At 50.7% G+C, this 19308-nt stretch overlaps 1 protein-coding gene across 3 annotated transcripts; it reads right to left on the minus strand.

Annotated features, from left to right (window-relative positions):
• Positions 1-17109: 17109 nt before the first annotated feature.
• Positions 17110-19187, minus strand: TMEM95 (transmembrane protein 95). Of its 3 annotated transcripts, none has more exons than XM_003274609.2 (7): positions 18956-19167; positions 18687-18743; positions 18410-18490; positions 18280-18300; positions 18053-18133; positions 17850-17937; positions 17110-17729 (listed from the first exon to the last, which is right to left on the minus strand). In XM_003274609.2, exons 1-7 carry the CDS (start codon positions 19122-19124, stop codon positions 17696-17698), a joined length of 531 nt encoding a protein of 176 aa, XP_003274657.1. In that variant the 5' UTR covers positions 19125-19167; the 3' UTR covers positions 17110-17695. The 3 variants fall into 3 exon arrangements, with proteins under 3 accessions (XP_003274657.1, XP_030655899.1, XP_030655898.1); XM_030800039.1 differs by having other exon boundaries at positions 18053-18157; XM_030800038.1 differs by having other exon boundaries at positions 17111-17729; positions 17850-17929; positions 18956-19187.
• Between the last annotated feature and the right edge of the window lie 121 nt (positions 19188-19308).

Here is a 19308-nt window from a genome sequence, read left to right on the forward strand (position 1 = left end):
TGCCCAGCTAATTTTTGTATTTTTAGTAGCGACGGAGTTTCACCATATTGGCCAGGCTAATCTCGAACTCCTGACCTCAGGTGATCCGCTTGCCTCGATCTCCGAAAGTGCTGGGATTACAGGCGTGAGCCACTGCACCCAGCCATCACTGTGGTTTTACTTTACATTTGTCTAATAATTAATGATGCTGAGTATCTTTTCATGTGCTTATTTGCCATCTATGTACCTTTATTTATTTATTTATTAGACGGAGTCTCACTCTTTTGCTCAGGCTGGAGTGAAGTGGGGCAATCTTGGCACACAGCAACCTCCGCCTCCTGGGCTCAAACGATTCTCCTGCCTCAGCCTTCCGAGTAGCTGGGATTACAGGCACACCCCACCATGCCTGGCTAATTTTTGTATTTTTAGTAGAGATGGGGTTTTGCCATGTTGGCCAGGCTGGTCTTGAACTCCTGACCTTAGGTGATCCACCTGCCTTGGCCTCCCAAATTGCTGAGATACAGGTGTGAGCCACCAGGCCTAGCCCCTTTTATTTTCTTAACAGTGTCTTTGGAAAATGAAAAGTTTTAAATTTGGGTGGAGTCTAATTTATTCATTTTTTTCTTTTAGTGCTTTTTGTGTCATAATAAGAGTATTTTTGGGGGGCTGGGCAAGGTGGCTCACACCTGTAATCCCAGCACTTTGGGAGGCCGAGGCGGGTGGATCACCTGTCGTCAGGAGTTCAAGACCAGCCTGGTCAACATGGTGAATCCCTGTCTTGACTAAAAATACAAAAATCAGCTGAGTGTGGTGGCGCATGCCTGTAATCCCAGCTACTCGGGAGGCTGAGGCGGGGGAATCGCTTAAACCTGGGAGGTGGAGGTTGCAGTGAGCCGAGATTGTGCCACTGCACTCCAGCCCAGGCGACAGAGTGAGACTCTGTCTCAAAAAAAAAGTTTTCTTAAAACTTCAGCAATTACATTTTTCATGTCATTTTTTCAGCTAAAGATACTTTTGGCTCTTTAATGTCCCTGGTCATCTTTTATAGTCTTCTCTTGCTTTATTATTTAAAAAAAATTAATTGTGCCAGGAGCTGTGGCTCACATCGGTAATTCCAGCACTTTTGGGAGGCTGAGGCTGGAAGACTGCTTGAGCCTAGGATTTTGAGACTAGCCTGGGCAACATGATGAAACTCCGTCTCTACAAAACATAACAAAAATTAGCCGGGCATAGTGGCAAGCACCTGTAGTCCCAGCTACTCGGGAGGCTGAGGGAGTCGACTTGCTTGAAACCAGGAGGCGGACATTGCAGTGAGCTAAGATCCTGCCACTGCATTCCAGCCTGGGCGACAGAGCAAGAGCCTGTCTCGAAAAAAAACAAATAGTAATTAATTAATTGTTTTGGCTGGGTGTGATGGGTCACACCTGTAATCCCAGCACTTTGGGAGGCCCAGGTGGGAAGATCGCTTGAGGCCAGGAGTTCAAGACCAGCCTGGGCAACATAGTGAGACCCCTGTCTCTACAAAAATAAAATAATTAGTCAAGCCTGGTTGCATGCACCTGTAGTCCCAGTTACTCAGGAGGCTGAGGTGGGAGGATCGCCTGAGCCCAGGAATTTGAGGCTTCAGTGAGCCATGATGGTGCCATCACACTTCAGCCTGAGCAACAGAGCAAGACCTTGTTTCAAAAAAAAAAAAAAAAAAGAGAGAGAGAGAGAGGAGCTATGTTGCCCAGCCCAGGCTGATTCAAACTCCTGGACTTGGCCCAGCATGGTGGCTCATGCCTGTAATCCCATCATTTTGGGAGGCCAAGGCAGGAGGATCACTTGAGGCCAGGAGTTTGAGAATAGCCTGGGCAACAAGTGATTCTCTCACCTCAAATCAACCTCCTGAGGAGCTGGGACTACACCACAGGTGTGTGTCACTATGCCCAGCTTTATTTTTGTTTTCTTTTTTCTTTCTTTCTTTCTTTTTTTTTTTTTGAGACGGAGTCTCGCTGTCGCCCAGGCTGGAGTGCAGTGGCGTGATCTCTGCTCACTGCAGGCTCCGCCCCCCGGGTTCATGCCATTCTCCTGCCTCAGCCTCCCGAGTAGCTGGGACTACAGGCGCCTGCCACCACGCCTGGCTAACTTTTTGTATTTTTAGAAGAGACAGGGGTTTCACCGTGTTAGCCGGGATAGTCTCCATCTCCTGACCTCATGATCCGCCCACCTCGGCCTCCCAAAGTGCTGGGATGACAGGCGTGAGCCACCGCGCCCGGCCCTTTTTTTTTTTTTTTTTTTTTTTCGGATAAGGTCTTGCTCTGTGGCCTGGGCTAGAGTACAGTGATGCAATGTGATCATAGCTCACTGCAGCCTCAAACTCCTGGGCTCAATCGATCCTCTCACCTCAGCCTTCTAAGTAGCTCAGATTCCAGGCATGTACCACCATGTCCAACTAATTTTTTATTTTTATTTTTGTATAGACGGGATCTTGTTGCTTTCTCATTTTTCATTTCACACTCTCTCTTTTGGTTGTTGTTTTTTTTTGGTTTTGGGAGCGTGTTGTTGTTGTTGTTGTTGTTTTGAGACAGTGTCTCACTCTGCCTCCCAGGCTGGCATGCAGTGGCATGATCTCCGCTCACTGCAGCCTCTACCTCCCAGGTTCAAGCGATTCTCGTGCCTCAGCCTCCTGAGGATTACAAGTGCGCGCCACCACGCCTGGCTAATTTTTGTATTTTTAGTAGAGATGGTGTTTCACCATGTTGGGCAAGGCTGGTCTCGAACTTCTGACCTCAGGTGATCCACCTGCCTTGGGTTCCCAAAGTGCTGGCTGGGATTACAGGTGTGAGCCACCATGCCCAGCGCCTCCCTCCCCCCTTTTATTTTTTGAGACGGAGTCTCGCTCTGTCGCCCGGGCTGGAGTGCAGTGGCGTGATCTCAGCTCACTGCAACCTCTGCCTCCCAGATTCAAGTGATTCTTCTGCCTTAGCCTCCTGAGTAGCTGGGACTACAGGCATGCGCCACCTCGGCCTTCCAAAGTGCTGGGATTATAGGTGTTAGCCACCACGCCTGGCCCCCCCCTTTTTTTTTTAATAAGTAAAGTTGGAGTCTCATTATATTGTCAAAGATGATCTCAAACTCCTGAGCTCAAGCAATCCTTCTACCTCAGCCTCCCAAAGTGCTGGGATTGCAGGAATGAGCCATCATGCCTGGCCTATTCCACATTTTCTTTAATATTTCATTCATTGTTTTGTTTTTATTCCAATTTTTAATATCCTTATAGATCTAAATTTATAGTAGTTGTTTCTGCTGACCCTCATTCACGGTGGATTGTTTCCTTGTGTGTCTATGATTGTGAAATTATATTACATTTTATTATATTTTGTTTTCTCTTAGAGATAGGTCTTGCTCTGTTGCCCAGGCTAAAGTGCAGTGGCTATTCACAGGCACAGTTATAGTGTCCTGCAGTCTCAAGCTCCTGGGCTCCAGGGACCCTCCTCCTCAGCCCCCCGAGTAGCTGGGACTATGGGTATGTACCACCGTACACAGTTTTTATATTTTATTGATCTTAATCTGTAGGAATTCCAAGCGCCTAAATTTGAGATGTTTTACTCCAGAGAGAAATTTCATTTGCTTCTGCCAGATGCCAGAGGTTGCAACCAACCTGAGACAGTTTTACCTTCTTTCAGGGGTCCCAAATTAATGCAGGAGTCTCAGTTCAGCTTCCTCACCTTGTAGTGGGTTTACAAATTAGTGTGCGATCCTCCCACCTCCGCCTTCCAAGGAGCTGGGACTGCAGCCGCGCACCACCAGTACTGTCCGAAGCAGGTTCTCAGTACATGTTATTAGGTGAATAAGTCCATAAAATAATGAATGAAAGCAGTAACTCTCATATAAGGAAGAACTGAGGGGGCCTTGGGAATGCAAAGAAGTGGATGAATGTTCTCACTGGGCTGAATAAAACCATGAAGGCAGACTTCATGAAAGAGGTAGAAGTGGCCGGGCAAGGTGGCTCACGCCTGCAATCCCAGCACTTTGGGAGGCTGAGGTGGGTGGATCACCTGAGGTCACGAGTTCGAGACCAGCTTGGTCAACTGGTCTACTAAAAATATAAAAATTAGCTGGGTGTGGTGGCGGGCACCTGTTATCCCAGCTACTCAGGAGGCTGAGGCAGGATAATTGCTTGAATCTGGGAGGCAGCAGTTGTAGTGAGCTGAGATTGCACCATTGCACTCCAGCCTGGGTGAAAAGAGCAAAATTCTGTCTCAAATAAATAAATAAATAGGTAGTAGCATTTGAGCTGAGCCCTGAAGGACAGGTCAGATGTTGCTAAGCCTTCTAGGCTGAAGGCATGGAAGGAGCAAAGTCCAAGTTCTTGGTAGGAAAAACACAATCGTTCCATGAGCTTCTTCAGGGAAGAGAATGTGAAATCTGACTTTCCTTTGAACACCCAGTGTACTCTGGGAAGTACTAGAGGTCATCTGAGAATTGAATAAACGTGAGGCTAGGGCACATGGGGAGAGATGAAGGCAGATGTAGCCAGAGAGGTGGGAGCCGGAGCAGGCATCGATTCATCCCTCTAGCAAACTTTCACTGAGCTCTACTCCATGCCAGGTTCTGGGAACCCAGGTGAACAAGCAGACACAATCTCCCCCAGGGGAGCTTAATTCTAGAGGGCCTGCAGAACATGGTAAGGAGCTTGGGCCTTACCTGAGGGCTCTGGGGGGTGGTCTTACACAGGGGAGTGACAGAATCAGCCTGCTGTGGAGACCGGGAGAGGGCAAGGGGGAAGCAGGAGGTAAAGCAAAGGGGTGCTGACCACTGGATTAGGAGAGAGACACTGGCCTGCCGAGGCCCTGCTTATGGAGTGATAAAAAGGAAAAAAAAAAAAAATGTGTTTTAATACTCTCACATACCATTCTGACACCAGATGTGTGGGTTTTTTCTCCCTGCCAAGCAATTCTCCAATTCTCTGCAGACATCAACTGGGTGTCCTATAATTTAATTCGGCTCTGGCACTCAGTACCTAGTTAGTGCAGACCCCTATTTAAGGGCTCATTCTCACAGACTGCCCCTGACTTCAGATGCCAACTGCCCCTCCGAGCCTTCTGTCCTTCTCACTGACCAGTTAGCACTCAGGGGTCCCCATGACCCCTACCTTGGGTTGAATAATTTGACAGAATGGCTCACAAAACTGAGGGAAACATTTACTTACATTTACCAGTTTGTTTTAAAGGATATTACAGGGCAGGCACGGTGGCTCATGCCTGTAATCCCAGCACTCTGGGAGGCCGAGGTGGGCAGATGGCTTGAGCTCAGGAGTTTGAGACCAGCCTGGGCAACATGGTGAAACCACGTCTGTACAAAAAATACAAAAATCAGCCGGGAAAAAAGGCCAGGTGCAGTGGCTCACACGTGTAATCCTAGCACTTTGGGAGGCCAAGGCGGGCAGATCACTTGAGGTCAGGAGTTTGAGATCAGCCTGGCAAACATGGTGAAACCCCGTCTCTATTAAAAATACAAAAATTAGCCAGGCCTGGTGGCACATGCCTGTAATCCCAGCTACTCAGGTGGCTGAGGCAGGAGAATCGCTTGAACTCAGGAGGAGGAGGCTGAAGTAAGCCAAGATCGTACCACTGCACTCCAGCCTGGGCAACAGAGTGAGACTCTGTCAAGAAGGAAGAAAGGAAGGAAGGGAGGCGGGGAGGGAGGGAGGAAGGGAGGAAGGAAGGAAGGAAATTACATCACAAAGGATACAGATGAAAAACCAGGCGGATGAGTTGCTTCCAGTAAGGTTTGCGGGAGGGGTATAAAGCTTCCATGCCCTTTCGGCGTGACATCCTGCCGGCACCTCCAAGCCTTCTCCAACCTGGAAGCTCTCTGAACTCCATTGTTTGGGGTTTTTATAGAGGCTCCATTAGGTAGCATGATTGATTAAATCATTGGCCTTGGTAATTGAACTCACTCTTCAGCTCCGCCCCTCTACGTGGAGGCTGGGGAGGGGGGTTGAAAGTTCCAACCCTCTAATCACATGGTTGGTTCCTCTGGCAACCAGCCCCCATCCTCCAAGAGTCACCCCATCAGCATCAGCTCAGGTATGGTTGAAAGGGGCTTATGAATAACAACAGATGCTCCTGGCACCACTGTCACTCGGGAAATTCCAAGGGTTTTAGGAGCTCTGTGCCAGAGAGCAGGGTAAAGATCAAATATATATTTCTTATTATATCACAGCATCACAGATGGAGGGGAGGCTGAGGAGACGGGGCACAGTGGATTGGACTCCAGGCTCAGGTCCTCTTCACCCTATCTTGCCCCAGCAGGAAACTGGAGGCAGAGACTCAAGCCTGCTTTTAGTTTGGGCTTGGAAAAAAAAAATCCAGGGAATTAGAAGCCTTTTTTTTTTTTGAGATGGAGTCTCGCTCCTGTAACGCTTGGCTCACTGCAAACTCCACCTCCCAGGTTCAAGTGATTCTCCTTCCTCAGCCTCTCAAGTAGCTGGGATTACAGGCACTGCACCACCATACCTGGTTAATGTTTTTTGTATTTTTAGTAGAGATGGGGTTTTGCCATGTTGGCCAGGCTGGTCTTGGACTACTGACCTCAGGTGATCCACCCGCCTCGGCCTCCCAAAGTGCTAGGATTACAGGTGTGAGCCACTGTGTCTGGCCTAGAAGCCTTTTTCTTTCTCCCCTTCTTCCTATGTATTTCTTACTTTTTTTTTTTTTTTTGAAATGGAGTCTCGCTCTGTCGCCCAGGCTGGAGTACAGTGGCACAATCTCAGCTCACTGCAACCTCTACTTCCCAGGTTCAAGCAATTCTCCTGCCTCAGCCTCCCAAGTAGCTGGGACTACAGGCATCTGCCACCACGCCGGACTAAGTTTTGTATTTTTAGTAGAGACAGGGTTTCACCATGTTGGCCAGGCTGGTTTCGAACTCTTGACCTTACCTGCCTCAGCCTCCCAAAGTGTTGGGATTACAGGCATGAGCCACCGCGCCAGCCTATTTTTTACTTTTGGATTTAAGTTTCTTCCATCCCTACCTGTGCCCATAAAGAGAGTGGATGTGGGGGAAGCACAGCCCAGCCATCCTAATTGCCGTGAGGGAGCATCTCCTTCAGGCTGGGATGCAGCACCCATTAACACTTAAACCTGGAGACCCAGATAGGGCACCGCCCACTCCGACTGCCCTTCCCTAATCTCTGCCCTGTCCCGCAGGCTCTGCATCTGGGAATGAGGACCACATTCACAGCAGCAGGGCCAATCCTTCCCCCACAGGGGAAGATAAGCAGAGAGGGTACTCAGCTGCCTGGCTGCCCTTATCGCCCTGGATGGGGGTGGGATGGGAGAAGCACAGGTTGAGTGAGGCCCATTCCTGTGCAGAGGCCTCTCCATGCCAGTGAGGAACGACATTAGTACCTCCTTAGCTTCTCCTTCCCTGCTCTGATCCTGAGATCACCCAGCGCTCCTCCTTCCACCTCCCACAAGCCAGGCTCTCAACAGGGGAAAGCACCTCAGCATCTTGGCTCGCTCTCCCCTGAGCCTCTGCGTGGCTGTTCCCTCTGCTGGGAAAAGTCTTCCCAATCTGGCCTACTCTTGTCTCACTTGCTAAATGCAAGACACCTATCCCTGGCTGGCGCAGTGGCTCACACCTGTAATCCCAGCACTTTGGGAAGCCGAGGCAGGTGGATCACCTGAGGTCAGGAGTTTGAGACCAGCCTGGCCAACATGGTGAAACGCTGTCTCTACTAAAAATACAAAAATTAGCTGGGCGTGGTGGCGTGTGCCTGTAATCTCAGCTACTCCGGAGGCTGAAGCAGGAGAATCGCTTAAACCCAGGAGGCAGAGGTTGCAGTGAGCCGAGATCACGCCACTGCACTCCAGCCTGGGTGACAGAGCAAGACTCCATCTCAAAAAAAAAAAAAAAAAAATTGGCTGGGCATGGTGGTGGGCAGCTGTAATCCCAGCTACTCAGGAGGCTGAGGCAGGAGAATCACTTGAATCTGGAAGGCAGAGGTTGCAGTGAGCCGAGATCGTGCCACTGCAATCCAGCTTGGACGATGGAGGGAGACTCTGTCTCAAAAAAACCAAAACAAAACAAAAAAAAAAACACCTATCCCCGACTGCTCTGGTGTCTTCCTCTGCACCTCAAGTCCCCCGTGCTTTCCCGTCATTGCACTCATCACTCTGGTAGAATTTGCCAGTAACTTGTCTCCCCTGCTGGACTCTAAGCTCCAGGTAAACAAGGACCTTATCTTGCCCTGTTCAGTCTATCACCTGACTTACATGTTACGTGCTCAGTAACATTTGCTGAATGAATGGATGAGACAGGGTCATCTGAATCGAGTGAAGCAAAGGAGAGGTTTGTAATTAAGAGCTCCTGTGCCGGAAGTGATGGGAAGGGCAATCTCTGAACCTCACCACTAAGCAAGCATTCTTCTTCTGAACCCATCCATGAGGCCCTCCCACTTTGGTACTCCCTGGCTCTGCACAGTCAGCTCTTCCCAGACCCTGGGGTACACCCTTCCTGTTCTTTTTTTTTGTATTTTTACTCTGTCACCCAGGCTGGAGTGCAGTGGGCGATCTCGGCTCACTGCAAGCTCCGCCTCCCGGGTTCACGCCATTCTCCTGCCTCAGCCTCCCAAGTAGCTGGGACTACAGGCACCCGCCACCACACCGGGCTAATTTTTTGTACTTTTAGTAGAGACGGGATTTCACTGTGTTAGCCAGGATGGTCTCGATCTCCTGACCTCGTGATCCGCCCGCCTCGGCCTCCCAAAGTGCTGGATTACAGGCGTGAGCCACCGCGCCCAGCCCACCCTTCCTGTTCTATCACCCCAGCTTCATCTCCTAGGACCCTGAGTTCCCATCCTTTCCCGATTTGCATTTGCTTCACTTGTGTTTAGAATCATCAGCGCACCCTCTTGTACGTATCTGCTGTTTTGCTTTCCAGAGTGGAAGCTCTCTCGTGCCCACCACGTTCCTTCAGGTTCACAGTGTATCTGAGACGCTTGACAGCAGAGTGACTTAGGCCTCAGCACTGGATCTGCCCGCCTGTGTTCTCTCCAGCTTTACCACTTAAAAGACTGTGAATCTGAACAAATTACTTCTCATTTCTGTACCTCTGTTTCCTCATCTACAAGATATGTCTATTAGGAGCATCTACCTTATGGGGTTATTGGAGAAGTAACTGTGTCCACATGTGCGGTAACCGGCCTCCAAAGTGGCCGTGGCTGCAACGCCCCTCCGGGTATTCCTACTGTTGTATAGTCCCTTCCCACAATGAATGGGGCTCATCAGTGTAATCAGTGGGATCCCCATAGTACCTTCCCACAATGAATGGGGCTCATCAGTGTAATCAGTGGGATCCCCATAGTACCTTCCCACAATGAATGAGGCTCATCAGTGTAACCAATGAGATCCCCAGAAGGGATGGTGCGTGACTTCTGAGACAAGCCATATAAGGCAGCATGGCTTCTGCCTGGCTCTCTTGGATCACTTCCTCTGGGGGAAGCCAGCCACCATGTCAAGAGGACACTGAAAGCTGGGCGCGGAGGCTCACGCCTGTAATCCCAGCACCTTGGAGGCCAAGGCGGGAGGATCACTTGGGGTCAGGAGTTCAAGACCAGCCTGGCCAACATGGTGAAACCTCGTCTCTACTAAAAATACAAAAGTTAGCCAGACATGGTGGCAGGTGCCTGTAATCCCAGCTACTCGGGGGCTAAGGCAGAAGAATCGCTTGAGCCTGGGAGGTAGAGGTTACAGTAAGCTGAGATCGCACCACTGCACTCCAGCCTGGGCGACAGAGCGAGACTCCATCTCAAAAAAAAAAAAAAAACTGCTTAGACTGTCTGACACGCTGTCACCATACACATTAGTCATCATTAACTCCATTTTGCAGGCAGGAGGACTGAGGCTTAGGTTGCTGAAGTAATGTCCCCCCGTGCACATGGCTAGGATGGACCTGGCCAGCTGTGTCATAAACCCAAGACATTTAGTGCCATGTCCTAGGATCCTTTTTCTGTCCCACTGTACCAGTTATCTGTTTTGAAGAAATAATACCTAGTGGCATTAAAAACACTGTTTGGGCCGGACGCGGTGGCTCAAGCCTGTAATCCCAGCACTTTGGGAGGCCAAGGTGGGTGGATCACAAGGTCAGGAGATCGAGACCATCCTGGCTAACACGGTGAAACCCCAACTCTACTAAAAATACAAAAAAATTTAGCTGGTCGTGGTGGCGGGCGCCTGTAGGCCCAGCTACTTGGGAGGCTGAGGCAGGAGAATTGCTTGAACCCGGGAGGCGGAGGTTGCAGTGAGCCGAGATTGTGCCACTGCACTCCAGCCTGGGCGACAGAGCGAGACTCCATCTCAAAAAACAAAACAAACCAACGAAAACACTGTTTGATCATTGCCCTGGACTTCTTGAGTCAGGAATTCCAGCAGGACACTGTGGGGTTAATCTCTGCTTTACAACATCTGGGGTCTTGGAAAAATAAAAGTCTGGGGGTAACTGGACATCTGGGGGCTGTAATATCACTCATATGTGTGGCAGGAGATGCTGGCGTTTGGCTGGAACACCTCATATGGACTCTTCCTGAAGCCTAGGCTTCCTCAGAGATGGTGACTAGGTTCCAGAGTGAGTCCCCCAAGAGACAGAGAGTGGAAGGTGCCAGTTCCTTAAGGCGTGGGCCCAGAAAGTGGAGCAGCGTCACTTCTCCCACATTCCATTGGTCAGCCAGACACAGAGCCCAGATTCAAGGGAAGGATCCATAGAATCTGCCTCTCCATGGAAGGCAAGTCAGAGAGGATTTGGGGGCCATTTGAAAATGTTTCTGCACCCAAAGCAGCCTCCCTTGTTTGGGAGGTGCTCAGAAATACTAGCCCTGTAGACCGTACTCCAGTGGGCTGGCTTTATGTGCACAGAAAGAAACACAGGCCCGGTGCAGTGGCTCACGCTTGTAATACAAACACTTTGGGAGGCCGAGGTGGGAGGATCACTTGAGCTCAGGAGTTCAAGACCAGAATGAGCAACATAGTGAGATAGTCTCTTCCAAAAAATTTCAAAACAGCTGGGTGTGGTGACATGTGCCTATTGTCCAGCTACTTGGGAGACTAAGGTAGGAGGATTGCTTGAATCGGGGAGGCCAAGGCTGCAGTGAGCTGTGATTGCACCAGTGCACTCCAGCCTGGGCTACAGAGTGAGGCCCTGTCTCAATAAATAAATAAATAAAATGCTTGAGACTGTGTCCCACATATACTGGCATTCACTCAGCATTAGCTGTTATAATCTCTTGTTTAAAGACATGCCTGGCTGGGCGCACTGATTCACACCTATAATCCCAGCACTTTGGGAGGCCGAGGTGGGAGGATCACCTGAGGTCAGGAGTTCAAGACTAGCCTGGCCAAAATGGTGCAACTCTGTCTCTACTGAAAATATAAAAATTAGCCGGGTATGGTGGTGTGCACCTGCAGTCCCTGCTACTTGGGGGGCTGAGGCAGGAGAATCGCTTGAACCCGGGGGGCAGAGGTGGCAGCAAGCCGAGATCACACCACTGCACTCCAGCCTGGGCAACAAAGTGAGACTCTGTTTCAAAAGAAAAAAAAAAAATGCCCTAGCTCTCTTCATTGCCTGCAGTTTATAGACCTGGCTTTTGTTTTGTTTTGTTTTTTCTGAGACGAAGTCTTGCTCTGTCTTCAGGCTGGAGTGCAGTGGCGCCATCTCAGCTCACTGAAACCTTCGCCTCCCGGGTTCAAGCGATTCCCCTGCCTCAGCCTCCTGAGTAGCTGGGACTACAGGCACATGCCACCACACCCGGCTAATTTTTTGTATTTTAGTAGTAGAGATGGGGTTTCACCATGTTAGCCAGGATGGTCTTGATCTCCTGACCTGGTGATCCGCCTGCCTCAGCCTCCCAAAGTGCTGGGATTACGGACGTAAGCCACGGCGCCTGGCCTGGCCTTTATTTACCCTGACATTCCAGGCTGTCCATCAGCAGCTCCCACTTGTTATATCTGCTCCTCAGGCCAGAGCTGTTCAAAGGTAGCACTACGTGGAATCTCCACCTGAATGCCCCTGCCAGGGCATCTCAGATTCCGTATGTGCAAGCTCACCTTCCTCCCTGAGCCCATCACTTCTCTGTGACCTCTCTGGAGCTTCATGGCAGCGCCAACTGTACCCTGGACATTATCTTCCTTCTTCTCTTCCTGCCAGGCCCACACGCCCACTTCTCACCAGTAAGCAAGTGATCTACCTCTGTAATACTTCCTGGAATCTGGCCCCCACACGTCCCTGTGGCTTTATCTCTCAGCACCGCCCACCCAACGCACCCCCCACGGCCATACTGAATCACCTGTAGCTGCCCAAACACCTCCTGCTTTTTCATCACTCGTTGCCCAGGCTTGTCCTTATACCTGGGATGTCTTTCTCCTTTGGCTCAGGTACAACCTCTTCTAAGAATCCTTCTCTGAGCCCCTGGGGGGTGTCCCTTCTCTATACATCCCTCAGCTGTGTCACATCAAGGTGGTGGTGTTTCTTTACCAATCCATCTTCCCTCCGAACCATGCCCTGCCTTATTAAACCACCAGCTAACAGGTTTTTTGTTTGTTTGTTTGTTTTCGAGACCGAGTCTCACTCCATCACCCAGGCTGGAGTGCAGTGGCACAATCTCGGCTCACTGCAACCTCCTCCTCCTGGGTTCAATCGATTCTCCTGCCTCAGCCTCCCGAGTAGCTGGGATTACAGGCACCTGCCACCACACCTGGCTAATTTTTGTATTTTTAGTAAAGACATGGTTTCACCATGTTGGCCAGGCTGGTCTCGAACTCCTGACCTTAGGTGATCCAACCGCCCTGGCCTCCTAAAGTCTGGGATTACAGACATGAGCCACCGTGCCTGGCCACCTAATGGTTTTTTATCTTTGTTTCCACAGTGTTTGGCACATGGCAGACTCCAGGGTATGTCCCTGACAACCCTAGCCCCTTCTCTGAACCCTTGTGATATAAATTCCCCTAGTAAGCTCTTCATGAGCATGTGGCACGAGACGTTGGTGGAGTTTGTGTTTCTTTCTTTTTTTTTTTTTTTAAGACAGGGTCTCACTCTGTCACCCAAGCTGGAGTGCAGTGGTGTGATCTCAGCTCACTTCAGCTTCAATCTCCTGGGTTCAAGCGATCTTCCCACCTCAGCCTCCTGAGTAGCTGGGACCACAGGCATGCACCATCACACTCAGCTAGTTTGTTTTTTTTTTTTTTTTTGAGACGGAGTCTTGCTCTATCCCCCAGGCAGGAGTGCAGTGGCGCAATCTTGGCTCACTGCAACCTCCGCCTCCCGGGTTCAAGCAATTCTCCTGCCTCAGCTTCCCGAGTAGCTGGGATTACAGGCATGTGCCACCATGCCCAGTTAATTTTTGTATTGTTAGTAGAGACAGGATTTCACCATGTTGGTCAGGCTGGTCTTGAACCCCGACTTCGTGATCCACCCGCCTTGGCCTCCCAAAGTGCTGAGATTATAGGCATGAGCCACTGCGCCCAGCCGGCACACCCAGCTAATTTTTAATTTTTTTTGTAGAGATGGGGTCTCACTATGTTGCCTAGGCTGGTCTCAAACCCCTGGGCTCAAGCGATCCTCCTGCCTCAGCCTCCCAACATGCTGGGATTACAGGTGTGAGCCACTGTGCCTGGCCTCAAGCATTTTATATTAGCTTATTTAGACTTCACAGCAATCCCATAAGGTAACTACTACTGCATTTCACTGAATTTATCATTAATTGTAATATATCAATTGTAATATATACTATTATTTAGTTTTTAAATATTTAAATTTATTATTATTATTTTTTTGAAATGGAATCTCGCTCTACTGCCCAGGCTGGAGTACAGTGGTGTGATCTCAGCTCACTGCAACCTCTGACCCTCGGGTTCAAGTGATTCCTCTGCCTCAGCCTCCTGAGTAGCTGGGATTACAGGCACCTGCTTCCACGCCTGGCTAATTTTTGTATTTTTAGTAGAGACGGAGTCTCACCGTGTTTTTCAGGCTGGTCTTGAACTCCTGACCTCAAGCAATCCACCTGCTTCAGCCTCCCAAAGTGCTGGTTTTATAGGTGTGAGCCACTGTGCCCTGCCGATATACCACTATTTTATATACTGCTAAGAAAAAAATACTATCCGCTAAGCCATGGCATACCTTCAGTTTAAGATGCATTCTGACTTCAGAGATGTTCAAATGTAAACAGATTAAAAACATTATATAGAGTCAATAAAATACATTTACTGTATTTAAAAGATGAGGAGGCGAGGTGCGGTGGCTCACACCTGTAATCCCAGCATTTGGGGGGACCGAGGCGGGCGGATCACCTGAGGTCAGGAGTTCAAGACCATGCTGGCTAACACGGTGAAACCCCGTCTCTACTAAAAATATAAAAAATTAGCCCGGCATGGTGCTGGGAGCCTGTAGTCCCAGCTACTCGGGAGGCTGAGGCAGGAGAATGGCTTGAACCCGGAAGGCAGAGGTTGCAGTGAGTGGAGATCGTGCCACTGCACTCCAGACTGGGCGACAGAGCGAGACTCCATCTCAATAAATAAATAAATAAATAAATAAATAAATAAATAAATAAATAAATAAAATATGAGAAAACAGGCACAGAGAGGTTAAATAACTTGCCCACAGTCCAATAAGAGACAAAGCCAGGATTTGATTGAAACCAGGCAGCCCAACTCCAAAGCCCAAATTCTTAATCATCATTCGATGCGAGGCTGGGGGTTGTGAGCAGTGTGGAGTTTTTAGGGAGGCCAGCATGACCGCTGAGGGTGAAGTGCATTCCAGGGAAGCAGGCAGTCTGGTGGCGCCTCTGGGAGACTGGGGTCCACTGTGAGAGGGTTCTGGGTGGGCTGGGGCTATGGAAGGATGGGACAGACAGGATAGAGATCCTTGAAAAATGGGCAGGACTGGCCGGGCATGGTGGCTCTTGCCTGTAATCCCAGCACTTTGGGAGGCTGAGGCGGGCAGATCACTCGAGGTCAGGGGTTCCTGACCAGCCTGGCCAACATGGTGAAACCCTGTCTCTACTAAAAGTACTAAAAAAATTAGCCAGGCATGATGGCGTTGCCTGTAATCCCAGCTACTTGGGAGGCTGAGGCAGGAGAACCGCTTGAACCTGGGAGGTGGAGGTTGAAGTGAGCCAAGCTCATGCCATTGCACTTCAGCCTGGGCATCGCAGCGAGACTCTGTCTCAAAAAAAAAAAAAAAAAAGAAGGAAGGAAGGAAGGAAGGAAGGAAGGGGCAGGACTGCTTGGCCTCCTGAATATTGGCTGTGAAAACAAGGATGGCTCCAAAATGTTGAACCTGGAAAGAGGGAACAGCATGGGAGCGTACAGGCACCTACTGCCGTCCAGAGCAGGCAGGAAATGTGGCTTCTCATCCCTTCTTAGTGGGTGGATACTCACTAAGTCTTTGTCAGATGAATGAATGAACGAGTTGTATGATCTTGGACAAGTTATATGACCTTACATGATCTCTGGGTCTCATTTTCTTCATGTGTTATATGAAGGGATTGGAGTTGAATGTGTAAAACAAAAAGAGAGATACTTGGCTGAATGCAGTGGCTCATGTCTGTAATCCCAACAACTTGGAAGACTGAGGCAAGAGGACTGCTTGAGGCCAGGAGTTTGAGACCAGCCTGGTCAACATAGTGAAACCTTGTCTCTTAAAATATATATATTTTTTATTTTAAAAATAAACTGGGTGTGGTGGCTCATACCTGTAATCCCAGCACTTTGGGAGGCCAAGGCAGGCGGATCATCTGAGGTCAGGAGTTTCAGACCAGCCTGGCCAACATGGGGAAACTCTATCTCTACTAAAATACAAAAATTAGCTGGGCATGGTGGTGCATGCCTATAATCCCAGCTACTCAGGACGGTGAGGTAGGAGAATCACTGGAATCCAGGAGGCAGAGGTTGCAGTGAGCTGAGATCGTGCCACTGCACTCCAGCCTGGGCGACAGAGTGAGACTCTGTCTCAAAATAATAACAATAATAATAATTATTATTATTTTTTTTAATTTTTTAAAAAATATATTGGGTAAAAAAGGGAGAGGTACGGTCGGGTGCAGTGGCTCATACCTTAATCTCAGCCCTTTAGGAGGCTGAGGTGGGTGGATCACCTGAGGTCGGGAGTTCGCCACCAGCCTGGCCAACATAGTGAAACCCCGTTTCTACTAAAAATACAAAAATTAGCTGGGCGTGGTGGCAGGCGCCTATAATCCCAGCTACTTGGGAGGCTGAGGCAGGAGAATCGTTTGAACCCGGGAGGTGGAGGTGGCAGTAAGCCAAGATTGCGCCATTGCACTCCAGCCTGGGCAACAAGAGCAAAACTCCGTCTCAAAAAAAAAAAAAAAAAAAGAGAGAGAGAGAGAGGTACTACTGTGGAAGGGGTAGGAGTTCTTCTCCCCATCCTTAGGACCTCTCTGGGTACCCTGGAACAATGATTCTAACCCTGGCCGTGGGTTACATTAACCAAGGCCCCATATAGGACCACTTATTCCAGAATCTCTGGAGCTGGGGCCAAAGCACAGCTAGTTAAGGCTGCCCAGGTGGCTCTGATATGCAGCTGGCTGAGAACGCTTACCCTGGAGCCTCGAGGTACCCAGTTTGAAAAGCCCTGGGCTAGGTAAGGGTTGGAATCCCTGCTAGGCCTAGGCGCTCAGACTGTGCCTTGTGGTTGGCAACAGGCCTCTCTTCTCATGTTCCATGTCCCACGTTCCATTCCCAAACCAAAAACTCCTGATAGGCATGGGACAAAACACCAGGGTTTCTCAACCATGCTCTGACATTTTGTTTTTTTCTTTTCTTTCTTTCTTCTTCTTCTTTTTTTTTTCTCCTATCTCCCTTTCCTGGTAAACACTGACATTTTGCAAGGGATAATTCTTTGCTGTGGGGACTTTCCTGTGTGTTGTGGGATGTTTAGCAGCATCTCTAGTCTCTACCCACCAGAGGCCAGTAGCACATCCCCCCAGTTAAAACAATCCAAAACGACTCCAGATGTTGCAAAATGTCTACTGGGGTGCAAAATCACCCCCATCTGAGAAGCACTGTGCTACTCTGAGAGTCTCCCACCCTTCCTCTGCCCTCCCCAGTTGCAGACAGAGGCTAGGCAGAGGCAGAGGCCATGAACAGCAAGTTTAGTTAGGCCTGGCAGGACAGAGGCCTCTGAGGGAGGCCAGGGTTTCAAACTGTTAACACGATGGAGGGAGGGCATGCCCGCGAACCCACTGATGTGATCTCACTCTAGTGGGGTGAGTTTTCCAGAACATGCATTCCCGGATTCCCAATCAGTCATAGGAGGGCCTGGAATAGCTTCTGGGGCAGATGCCCCCGCTTTCCCGGAACAGGCAGAAGGGGGTGTGGGTGTGGTGGGAGTGGCGTAGGGGATTCTTTCCTTCTGTAGATATTTTCCTGGCATTGTTGACACCCGTGTGATTGGTTGAGGGCTGGAGGGGAGGAACTTTCCAGCTGTGGGTGCCTGGGTTCCCGGGAGGCCATCTGACACTGGGATTGTGGGGGGTTTGGGTTTTTGGGGATTTTCTTGTTTTTCATTATCTCACCATCCAGAAGCAGGGATGTCTGGGTTTTAGGGTCTGGAGACTGTCTTTGCAGCTGGGACTAGGGGGCTGGCTGGTTCCCCTCCAAGGGATGTGGAAGTTGTGAGTGCATACTCCTTAGAGCTGGAGGTTGGGAGGTTTTCAGCGTCTTCACAAGCCACTTTTTGCTTGGAGGTGGTGGGACCTGAGGGAAGACGGAGGATGGGAAGCCTATGGGAGGGGCCTGGGAGGGACAGAGGGAGGGAGGGTGGGCGGTGGAAGGCACTGGGCAGGGTAGGATTCCTGTCCTTATCCCAAAACTCACTCCACCAGGAGGCTCAGAACACCCAGAAGCAGGACAGCTCCGAAGAGGGAGAGGAGAAGAATCTTGGCTTCCCAAAGATCCTGACTTCCTGCGGGGAACCCAGGAGGCAGTGAATGATTCTGGGACCCACACGCACCGACGGGGGAGCCCAAGGGCTCAGGGATCTGGGCAAGGTGGGGTGGGGCCAGGATGGGCGTGAGGACCTGGGAAGCAGCGCTTTCGGGGCCAGCAGGACACCTCCGTCCCCTTGCAGGTGGAGCAGTTGTACAGCGTGGTGCTGCCCCCTGCAGGAGACAGCAGAGGCAACGCTGGGGAGGGGAGGCCGGGCCTCCACCCTGCCTGGTACCCAGCTTCCTCCTGCAGCTGCCAGGCCCTCCTCTGACACCCTGCAGGCCCCAGGTCCTTGCTACCCCTTTCCTTTCCTACTCACGGCAGGTGGGGGGACAGAGAGCTGAAATGAAAGACAAGGAAGGGGTGGGGGTGTGAATGGATGAGCTGCTCACCACAACCCCTTTGGCTAAGACCCTAGGCTCCCCTTGAGGCCCATCCCACATTGGTACCTTCCCTGGTGTACTCAGGGAGCTTGGTCTTTCGAAGCCAACTCCAATATGAAGGGAGTGAGGAGACAGCCTCTTTGATCTCTGGGGAGGCAGAGAGCAGCTCCGTCGTCCTGGGCCTCGATGGGGCCAGTTCCCCCTCTGTTCACCCAGCCCCCTCCCTGATCAGCCCTCCTGTCTCTGCCCCTCCACCCTTCCCTGCCCACCCCAGCGCCTGTCACCCACCGCTCTCCTTGGTGTCCTCCCAAGCCCCTAGGTCACTCTTTCCCCTGGACCTCACCCATGACCCTCAGGACTCTGTGAGTCTTCTCTGTGACTTTGTTCATGGACACCTCATCTGTGGAGACGGGCAAGGACCAGTGACTCCCTCACCAGCCCAGGCTCTGGGTTCTCTCCTGACTTTCCCAGATATGGAGCTCTCTCAGAGGGAAAGGCCAGCATGTCCAGAAGGGGCCACAGATGGAGGGCACAGCTGGAAGGTCACATGCCACCCTCTGGGGGTACGGGAGTGAGTGCTTGCTGGGCCCATCCCTGGATGTCTGGTCCTACCTAAGGCAAAGGCCGAGAAGTCGGGGGAGGCCCCACATTCCTTCTGCCCAGCCTCCATCTGGCTGCAGAGCCGAGCCAGGCGGCCTGACAAGTCGTGGGCTGGGAGGCGGCAGAAGACACAAGCCTGGGCGGCTGCCAGGAAAACCCCGCCTAGTGCCAGCCTCCACATGGGGACCACTGTGGGATGGGGCGGGGCTGCCCCAGCTGGGCGGAGAAATGCTCTGCAGCACCGGCTCCAGCCCCTGCCTGGAGGTTCTAGAGTGTTCCAGAACAATGGCACTGCCCACTCAGCTGGGGTAAAGCTGGGGCTCAAGGAACTGGGGTCCAGAAGGCATCTCCAGCAGGCGATGTGC

Source organism: Nomascus leucogenys, chromosome 19 (assembly GCF_006542625.1).
Source record: "Nomascus leucogenys isolate Asia chromosome 19, Asia_NLE_v1, whole genome shotgun sequence".
NCBI lineage: Eukaryota > Metazoa > Chordata > Mammalia > Primates > Hylobatidae > Nomascus > Nomascus leucogenys.

Excerpts from the sequence above, each read along its gene's own strand:
- TMEM95 (XM_030800038.1), bottom strand. The coding sequence starts at position 19,124 with ATGTGGAGGCTGGCACTAGGCGGGGTTTTCCTGGCAGCCGCCCAGGCT. Across the intron at positions 18,491-18,686 it reads CAGAGTCCTGAGGGTCATGG|AGATCAAAGAGGCTGTCTCC; the intron begins GTGAGGTCCAGG and ends CTGCCTCCCCAG. Across the intron at positions 17,730-17,849 it reads GTTCTGAGCCTCCTGGTGGA|GTCCCACCACCTCCAAGCAA; the intron begins GTGAGTTTTGGG and ends GTCTTCCCTCAG.